General features: G+C 35.4%; 1 protein-coding gene across 1 annotated transcript; it reads left to right on the top strand.

The window, feature by feature from the left end:
* The first annotated feature begins 2,721 nt into the window (after positions 1-2,721).
* LOC133863713 (glycerol-3-phosphate dehydrogenase SDP6, mitochondrial) lies at positions 2,722-9,933 on the top strand. Its single transcript, XM_062299768.1, has 7 exons — positions 2,722-3,207; positions 3,963-4,436; positions 5,765-6,096; positions 6,603-6,763; positions 7,085-7,343; positions 9,176-9,474; positions 9,561-9,933. Coding segments are annotated over exons 1-7 (1,893 nt in total). The 5' UTR covers positions 2,722-2,840; the 3' UTR covers positions 9,562-9,933.
* The last annotated feature ends 417 nt before the right edge of the window (positions 9,934-10,350 follow it).

The following is a 10,350-nucleotide window of genomic DNA, read 5'->3' as shown; positions in this document are numbered from 1 at the left end:
TTGAAGGGATTATGTGTATTTTTTCCTAATATATATTACATGTATTAAAAATAATAATTAAAATCAGTACTATGGAAATTATTTATCATGTAGGCGTAGTAATTGGATCCTCTCATGTTGCCACTACCGTTAACCATTCGAAAGGAAATCAAACCCAATGCAAAAGGAAACAAATCTCACCACTCAGGAAAGGAAGACCTGCGAGGCTGCGACACTCACACATGGGAAGCAAACCAACACAGGAAAGGAAAATCGTGAAATCAGGAATTCATTAACCTAGCTTCTAGAATAATTACTTAAAAAAATTAAAAGCATAAATAATTTAAAAAAAATATGCTGCCTTAATCCTTATTATGACATGAAATTCATGATTAATAGGTGCTAAGAATAATAATTGAGTACCGCATTGGAACTTTCACTGCGTATGGAAGCATAAGAGCATTCCTAGTAGCCTCACCAAATTTTACTCACCAAAATAACTAAAAATCACTTTTTTCTATTCTGGTGAGCCACTTTATTAAAATTTCCCCGGCAGCCTCATCATTTTAACTAGTCAATATTCACTACTCCATTTAAATAATAATTTTTTCATATTTATTTATTTTTTCTATATATAATCTTTTTACAAAAAATCATTCATATCCATGAAATAAGGATATTATCGTATAAGAGATGGGAGATAGGAGAAGAAAATGAGAGAAAAAAGGAAAAAAAGTGTGCTAATCATGTGAAAGAGAAAGGTGAAACAAAATTTGGTGAGTGAGTTGTTGAGTGAAAATGCCTCATTTAATTTGGTTAGTAATTTCAGTCATCAAATTTTTTTGGTTAAAATGGTGAGGCTGTTGGGAGTGGTTTTTCAGGATTTTCATTAAATTGGCTCACCAAAATAGCTAAAAAACTATTTTGGTGAGACTACTAGGAATGCTCTAAGAGCAGTCCCAATGGATTATCTATTTGTAACTTTAAGCTAGAATAGATAATAAAAGTGTTAAAAAGAGACTCCATCAACTTATGTATTCCAACTCTATAATAGATTTTTCTTAATTCCATAAATAGTGGAACTCTACATGTAGAGTTATACTATTCACTTATCTATTTTTTTTATTGGGAAAAGTACACATATCCCCCTCAAACTACCACTCAATTGTCAATGTACCCCCCAAACTACCAATTGTGTCAATTGCTCCCCTCAAACTACCAAAAAATGTCAATGTCCCCCCTAATACCAACAAAAAGACAAAAATAACCCAAAATTTTTTTGAATAAGACAAAAATGTCCTTATAAATTCAAAAAAAAAAAACTAAAACTAAAATATTATTTTTTAAAAAACAAATTAAATAAAAAACGAAAAAATAAATAAAAAAACGAAAAGGAAAGTTTTTTTTTTTTTTTAAAAAAAAAACAAACGAAAAAGAAAAAGGAAAAACCAGTTTTCTTATTAAATTAAAAAAAAAAGAATGATTTTTTTTTTAAAAAAAAAAAACCAAACGAAAAAATAACTGAAACTTACAAAAATAATTTGTTTTAACAAAAAAAAAGCGAAAAAAAAAACTGTTTTTAATTTTTAATTTTTTTTTGTATAAAGTTTTGTTATTTTATATTTTTTAAAATATTTTTTTAGTTTTTATTTTATTTTAATAATTTTATGAGGGGTATTTTTGTCATTAGGGAGACATTGACAATTTTTGGTAATTTAGGAGGGGACATTGACACAATTGGTAGTTTGGGGGGGACATTGACAATGAAGTAGTAGTTTGAGGGGGTTATGTGTACTTTTCCCTTTTTTATTCTTTATCTCCACTGTTTTAGCTTTGCTTTTTTCATTTTTCCCTCCACCACTCCACGTTTTTTTTTTTTCCTTTATAGTGGAGATTTAAGAGAAAGTGTGCAAAGTAGTGGAGTTATAAAGCGAGACTCACGTGAAAAAAAAATACTATAATGAAATAAATAAATTAAAAATAATAAAAAAATAATATAGAGTTAAGAATAGATAATCGGATGTATAATGCATTTAAAATTCATTAGCTAAACTAGATAAAATAGATTTTAATTAGCTATTCTAGATTGAAAAATACATAAACCATTGAGAATGCTCTAAGGCACAGGATTCACGGCACCAGGAATCCGCTCCTCAAGGAACGTGACGTTGGCAAAAAAATGTATTAAACAGTTGAGTGGTGGTGAGTCACGAACCCATGCAGCTTTATTCGGGCGTTGGAATGTGGGTGGTGGATCCACGTACTCTTTTTTAATATCTCGAAACTTTCAACTACCCAAAAAGCTTCTATATATAATTATCTTATCTGTAAATCATGAAATGCAGATCCATATATTGTCGGGAATATCCCTTTGAAACGTGAACTACATATTTATAATTGGATTAAAATTTTCTTTAAATTCGTTTGAATTTTTTTTTTTATTAAATTAAGAGTACTGTTATTTTTTATATTAATAAGTTAAAATAAAAAATAAAAAAACAGGTTACTTAAAACACATTATATTAATCGGTATAAAATAAAAGAATAACATTACTTTTAAAACATATAATATTTTACTTTTATTTTTATTCATTAAAACATATAATTTTTACATATATTCTTTAAACAAATTTAGCGTAATGAAAAATTCTATTTGACCGATCACCTAAACAGGGTTATTATGGCCATTTCGCCCTACTGGGATACATACTGTTCCCACATTTTTTTTTTTTCAATCAACGGACAGGCATTTCAATACAGAAACGACGAAGCTATTGACCGATTCCCAAGGCAACCTTTTTAAGCGCGAATCCGTCCTCTCACCCGTCCCCAACTCTCTCCTCTCTCACTGAACTCACCGTATGGCCGCCACGGCTCGCCTGAGCCGCCGACTGTGCGCCGCCGCAGTCGCCGCCGTATCCGGAGGCGCAGTCCTCCTATACCAGCCCTCGCTGTCGGCCAACGACCTCGGCGGTGGGTCCCAGCTCTCGGCAATTCGGCAGAGGATCAGCGACCTGAATGCTGCCGTTCCGTCCAGGGCGGTCCAGGAGGCGGCACTGATCGGCTCCAGCTTGGTTAACCCGCTCGACGTCCTCGTGATCGGCGGCGGCGCCACAGGAAGCGGCGTCGCCCTCGACGCCGTTACCCGAGGCCTCCGCGTCGGACTCGTTGAGCGAGATGATTTCTCCTCTGGCACGTCCTCGAGGTCCACGAAGCTCATTCATGGAGGTATGTAAACGCAAACCATTTTCATGCGTATATGTATATGTGTTGTATCTATCTGTGCATTTGTTATTGAATTTTGAGTGTTGGATTTTGTTCGGTGTTTAAGATTTGGGTTTGGTTTGGTATTTGCGATGCGAATGATTGGAGTGGCCGCAGTGATAAATTTGCTCAGTTTTTGAATTGTTTTCTTCCGTGTTAAATTCTGAATTCCTTGTGTAAATTTGTTCGTGATTGGCAATTTTGTTTTTTTGCAATTGGATGTGTATGGTTTTGAATTTTGATAATTGAAAGAAAATTTAGTTAATCGGGTTGATCATAAATGAGTGCGTTGGAATCAATCATTGTGTCTGATTTTCATTGACCTTCTTTTCTTAGTGAGTTTGAATTTGCTGCAATGGTCATGGGTTTGGCTGGCATATGCATTACTAGTTGAGAAAGAACTGGATTTCTTCTTGTTGCTCCTCTTCTTTTTTCTTTTTATCAGCCACTGCTGTGTTCGTATTAGAAATCCGATTGGTTGTCTGTAGAGGTATTCTATTTCCATTTGGACCAAAGAAATAAATATATTTTATTGTGCAAAGTTACTTATCAAAATATATATATATATATATATATATATATATATATATATTTTATTGTGAAAAGTTGTAAGGTGTTGATCATGTCATTGGGTTCTTTGCTTGTAAATTTGTCACACATAGTTGTCTTATAGCTTTTGAGCAAATCGTTTATTTGTATTTTTTTGGACTACCTTTTAGGAGTTCGTTACTTGGAGAAGGCCGTCTTTAATCTTGACTATGGGCAGCTGAAGCTGGTATTCCATGCGCTAGAGGAACGTAAACAGCTGATTGAGAATGCACCACACCTATGTCATGCTTTACCATGCATGACACCATGTTTTGACTGGTTTGAGGTAGTATACTACTGGATGGGCTTGAAAATGTACGATTTGGTCGCAGGACCACGCCTATTACATTTGTCCAGATATTATTCTGCACAAGAATCCAGTGAGCTATTCCCCACACTTGCAAGGAAGGGTAAAGATAGAAACATGAAGGGGACGGTGGTTTACTATGATGGTCAGATGAATGACGCGCGACTTAATGTTGGACTGGCATTGACTGCTGCATTAGCTGGTGCAGCTGTGCTTAACCATGCAGAAGTAGTATCATTTCTGAAAGATGAAGTTGGTGAGCGAATAATTGGTGCACGAATTCGAGACAATTTATCAGGTACACAAAGCACTTCCTTTCCACGCTTAACTCTCAGCTGGAGATATTTGTCACCTTATTGTTGATTTTTTTTTTTCCCACCTTTTCTTTCTTATGAAATTTTTTATGAACAATCAATGACTAAACTTTACAATTTTCTAACTGGCTGTTAATCCCGGTTTTCATATGGTAGTCTTATATGTATTTGTATGAATGCACCAATTTTGCCCTCCAAAAAATAAATGAAGTTATTGCTTGGGGGTGGGGAAGAACTGAAAAATCAATTATTGGGAGGGGACAAGTCAGCTTTGACTTATTTGTATTTTCTTGTTTTCTCATTTTTTTGATAAGTAATTCAATCTCATTAGAAAAGCATAGAGGGGTGTAAACCTAGTACACATGAAGTATACAAGAAAAACCCTTATTAGGGAAAAAAACGAAGAACAAAAATCCAAAGATTCAGGAAAACTAGAAAAAGGCAGACTATTATACGCTGCTATCCAGGTCTAAAGGGATTTGATCATAATGTTTTTCAACTCTACCACCAAAGTCTCTCGATCTTCAAAGTTCTTTGCATTATGCTTTTTCCAAATACACCACATGAAACACAAAAGCCCCAACCTCCAAACTTCCAAAACGTTACGGCTTCCCACCTAACCTGTCCAATTCACCAACAACTCTCTCACCCTTCGAGGCATAACTCAATTAATACCAAACAGATGGAAATGTGACCTTTATAATTCTCTTGCTACTTCACAGCAAAGAAGAAGGTGATCAATAGACTCCCCACTCTTCTTGCACATACAGCACCAATCCACCACTATGACGTTCTTCTTCCTCAGATTATCCAAAGTCAAGATTTTTCCTAATGTTGACGCCCACACAAAGAATGACACTCTTGAAAGAGCCATAACTCTCTAAATACTCTTCCAAGAAAATGGGAACTGGCAAGAATGGGTAGCATATGATAATAGGAACTCACTTCAAACTTTTTCCTTTTGGAAGGGATTTAACAAATTCTATCCTCTCCTCCTTGCGTTACTTTGAGAGAATACTACACTCAAAGAAAGAAGAGACCAAATCCAGCTCCTAATCATACACTGGTCTGGTAAAAAATATATTGTTCTCTTCTACCAAAAAAACAATTGTTTCTCATGTTGTTTCCCTGTCTATCTCTCTCTCTCTCTCTCTTGCTCTTGTGCACCCACGCATGCAAATGCGCGTTTGCAGGGATTGATGCATGCATGCGTACATCAGTTTTAATGCATACTGAGGTTTCTTGTAGCTAGGGTAAAAAAATTTGGTTACTTCAATTGTTATGATCCTTACTGTATTTCAAAGTGTACCAGGCAAAGAGTTTGATACGTATGCAAAAGTGATTGTCAATGCGGCTGGGCCATTTTGTGATTCTGTGAGAAAAATGGCCGATAAAGATGCGCGACCAATGATCTGTCCCAGCAGTGGTGTTCATATTGTTCTCCCCGATTACTATTCACCTGAAGGAATGGGTTTAATTGTTCCTAAAACTAAGGATGGACGTGTTGTTTTCATGCTGCCATGGTTGGGACGAACAGTTGCGGGAACTACAGATTCCAACACTACCATTACTTTGCTTCCAGAACCACATGAGGATGAGATTCAATTTATACTGGATGCCATCAGTGACTACCTTAATGTTAAGGTATGTTTCTATTGTCAATGTTTTCCTCTTTTGTGTCTATGTCCTGCACCATATCAGATACATTTTTACATAAAGATTTGTTTGTTGGTTTTTTCTTGTTAAGTTCAGTTTTTTTGAACTGCCCCTATCCATATTACTAAGATTTTCTCTGTGGGACTTACCAGACATTGTTCTGTTTGGTTGTGCTCCTGATTGGATTTTTTAAGTTGATGGGCTTATAGTAGTTTGGATGTATTCCTTGCACAACTAACAAGCTAGATCTGTTATTTTATCCCTTTTTTTTAACGTGTTAAGAGAGATCTGAAAGCTCAGAGCTTGATAGTTATTAATGGTTTGGTGTGTTACTCCTTATTTATAAGGACGTTTCTATCTGGTGAAGGTCCGTCCATGTTGATGTTTGATAACTAAATCTACAAGCAGTCGAAGGGATTGGTGCTAATGACTCCGTCTGGGTGTCTTTCTCTTTCCTATTGCTTAGTGACAAAATTAATGCTGTGGAAGTGTAGGTAAGGCGAACAGATGTCCTTTCTGCATGGAGTGGTATACGCCCACTGGCAACGGATCCATCTGCAAAAAACACTGAGAGTATCTCCAGAGATCATGTTGTATGTGAAGATTATCCTGGTTTGGTGACAATTACGGGTGGGAAGTGGACTACTTACCGTAGGTAATTTTCGATATTTTTGGGCTGAGATTTCTTATTAATAAATTATTTGAGGGTGTTACACTGGCAGGCAAGACTGAACTCGTGTAAAGTGGTTCCTCTTTGCTGTTCTTTCAACTCTATTTATTACATACAATAAGTTTGCGGTATTTAATTGCTCCACGATATGGTTAATTTATTTGAAATAGTCCCAATAAACTTAATTTCGAAGTAAATCATAGTGATGTAGGCCTTTTGAATCAATGCCTGTGTGCTTAATCCCCCCCCCCCCCCCCCCCCCAAACAACCCTCTATGAATATTGTGCTCACTAGATGTACTCTCAGCATGGCAGAAGATGCAGTTAATGCAGCTATAAAGTCTGGAAAGCTGAGCCCAACCAATAACAGTTTAACTCACAACCTGCGGCTTATTGGTGGAGATGGATGGGATCCTGCATCATTTACAGTTCTTGCTCAACAATATGTACGCATGAAGAAGACACAAGGTGGTAAAGTTGTTCCCGGTGTAATGGACACAGCTGCAGCGAAGCATCTATCTCATGCGTATGGAACTTTGGCTGAAAGAGTGGCTGCAATAGCTCAGGTTGGGTTGTCTTGCTCTAATCTTCATTTTGTGGCTTTAACACTTGGGAGGTTTCCTTGTATCCCCTTTTTATATTTGTTTCACGATGAAACTAAATTTGTAATAGTTGACATACAGTTTGACTACTGGCACTTCCTGCAGCATAACATATATGCTTAAATGCATTGGAAGTAAAGAAAAGAGTGTTGAATGGGAGGATCTAGGACTGCCTTTAATAGCCTCCAGAACCAATGTGCAATCCCCTTAGAGTTTTTAACATGGTGATGCTCAAACTCAGATAAAGCAAGTGCATTCTGAGAACTTTGTAGTTCACACTATTTCCTCAAGTATTTTTATTAAATGAATTGCTTAGACCAAACTGATTTTAAAAACTGATGCAGCTAGATAATGCTGTAACAGTTAGATGTTGCTTTGAAACAGCAAATAAAAGCCTTAGGAGTCTGACAAGAGAGGAATCCCAGAAATGGAATAATTTTATAGTAAAAAAAAAAGTCTCCGTGCTCAGATTTTCATTCATGATTTATAAAGAATATGAGGCTTTCTTATATTTGGTTCTCTTCGATATTCTAGGTAGAGATTATTTACTTTTATAAGCTCCTAGGTATGAGACTAATAGCTTGAGACGACTAGTTGGCCTTACTAGTTGAATTTTATGCTCCCAAAAAGTAGGCTGATTACTAAACCTGGCATAAATACCATATTACAGATTTCATGGGCTGGTTTTTCTAAGAAGTTTGACCCGCTGGCTGCATCAATATTCCTGCAATGGAGTAATATATTTGTGGTGATAGTTTTTTCCTTGGTCCTTGTGGTTTTCTTGTTTGTTTTTAGAAAAAAGATGTTTGACGTTGCTTGGTGACAGGGAATACATATGTCACTGCAGACCTATAAATATTTGACATGTTTGGTTTCATAAATGGTTGTGATGCTCAAACTTTCAAAAACTTTTGTGTATGAGTGATATTGTGGCACATTATTGACATCAGGTGTTAATGGGTGTCTTCTTCTTCTTTATTTTTTCTTTTTATTTTTTTATTTTTTTTATAATTCAGTTTGTGAAATTTTCTGTATTAGTAGTTGTTTTGTAGACTTGCAAAAAAAGATTTTTTTTTTTTTTTCAACTTTTAATTTACCTTTTTATCTAGAAAATGAGAAAGTTGAAATAAAATTTTTACTTGTTTTATGTTATTTTTACTTAATAAAAAAAAAAATTTTAAAAAAAGAAGCCAAACATTGTTTTATGTTATTTCAATGATAATTCATATATTTTCCCATATTCTTGCGCTAGAGAATTATGGTATTGTTTAGTGATTAGTTTGGGGGCATGTTGATGACCCATCAAATCGAATCCTGTCTACGGGACTGTGAATCACGAGGGCTGCAGATTTTTCAGTTGGTTCATTCATGTAATCATCTTTCATCTTTGTGTCATTTTAATGTACATTGTGTTATAAACTTCTAGTGTCATCTGGAGACATTACCTTAATTATCCAGAGAGGTAATTTATTGAAAGCTTGCAATGCCCTAATAATGGGGATTAAAGAACAGATACTAAAAACAATTTTAACAGATATACTAGAAATCTTGAGGTAATATTAGAGAAAAGGGCTAATTCATTTTCAGTGACAGAGAGGCCTCGTTATGTATTTGGTTTAGTTTTATGCCTTGTAGCCCTAATAAGTTGACAAGCAAACTTGGAGTGCCTCATGATGTTAATTCAGATATGGTACAAGATCACATTTCAGTAGTGTGATGGACACCTTCTTTGAATCCTATTCATGTTTGTTTTGGTGGTTAACTTTTGTAGTCCTCCTTTTTCTTTTGGCCTTCAGAATGAAAATCTGGGGAAGAGGCTTGCCCATGGATATCCTTTCCTAGAGGCTGAGGTTGCATACTGCGCTCGGCATGAATACTGCGAATCTGCTGTTGATTTCATTGCTAGAAGATCTCGGCTTGCTTTTCTCGACACTGATGCAGCAGGGCGGGCATTGCCACGCATCATTGAGATATTAGCTACCGAGCACAAATGGGACAGGTCGAGGAAGAAGCAAGAGTTTCAGAAGGCTACAGAATTTTTGGAGACTTTCAAGTCATCAAAGAATGCTCATTTCCATGATGGAAAACACACATAGTAAGTACTAATGCTTTTGTTTATTAATTTCATCAATACTTTCGGAAGTGCTGTATAATTATTGATCATTCTTTATCACGATTCAGGATCAATAACTCAAATGAGCTGGATTTTTTAGAAGCTCATTTTTTCGCTCTTCAAATTGCTCACCACAATTTTTCAACCTCGTTCTAGTGCGAAAAAGTTTGAACGGCTCTTTCACTCCATCCCAGTTGTGAAGTTGAGTTCATAGAACAGATCAGTATGCGATCCTGTTGACCACGGCTTACACAATTGAAAGGAACTTGATTATCTCGAACCTGTGACACAATCTGCTGAAATAATGTTATTTTTCTCAAAATTGGTTGATCCCATATGCTTCAGCCTTGTGCAAATATGCCTTTAAATTGGTGATGGGCTGCTGTTTATGTTTTCGATTATTTGAAATTAATAAATAACCTAGTAGTTACCTTTCTTCCTTGTTTATTTTGTATACTACATCATTTTAGATGTGCTATTTTGTATGATATCATTCCGGAGATTTATTGTGTATTTTATGGGCAAGACATTAAGATCACCTATTTTATTCCTTGAAAGAATATGACACCCATTACATGGTAAGTATAATATTTTATGGGCCCATAAAAACCGGAAGGGAACAATTTGTTTGATTGACCAATGCTTAAAGTAACAACTATTGTAACATGGAGAGTTATTCAAGCGATGATTATAGCGTACACTTGTGACCTAATTTTCCTTTTTGCCTTTGTTTATATATATATTAAAAAAAATTAAATTAAATTTAAAAAAAAAAAAAAAAAAAAAAAAAAAATAGAAAAAACGCCTTTGCATTTGTAACCGCTCCAACTTTATTGAACTCCTCTTATGAGCTGCCTG

Source organism: Alnus glutinosa, chromosome 3 (assembly GCF_958979055.1).
Source record: "Alnus glutinosa chromosome 3, dhAlnGlut1.1, whole genome shotgun sequence".
Classification (NCBI taxonomy): Eukaryota; Viridiplantae; Streptophyta; class Magnoliopsida; order Fagales; family Betulaceae; genus Alnus; species Alnus glutinosa.
The sequence above is the reverse complement of the archived record's forward strand: the minus strand, read 5'-3'. Positions and strand labels throughout refer to the sequence as shown.

What these genes read in the sequence shown, in the direction of transcription:
- LOC133863713 (XM_062299768.1), top strand. Translation starts at nt 2,841, where the DNA reads ATGGCCGCCACGGCTCGCCTGAGCCGCCGACTGTGCGCCGCCGCAGTC. An exon ending in GTGACTACCTTAATGTTAAG is followed by an intron (nt 6,097 to 6,602) that starts GTATGTTTCTAT and finishes GTGGAAGTGTAG; the next exon opens with GTAAGGCGAACAGATGTCCT. An exon ending in GAGTGGCTGCAATAGCTCAG is followed by an intron (nt 7,344 to 9,175) that starts GTTGGGTTGTCT and finishes TTTGGCCTTCAG; the next exon opens with AATGAAAATCTGGGGAAGAG.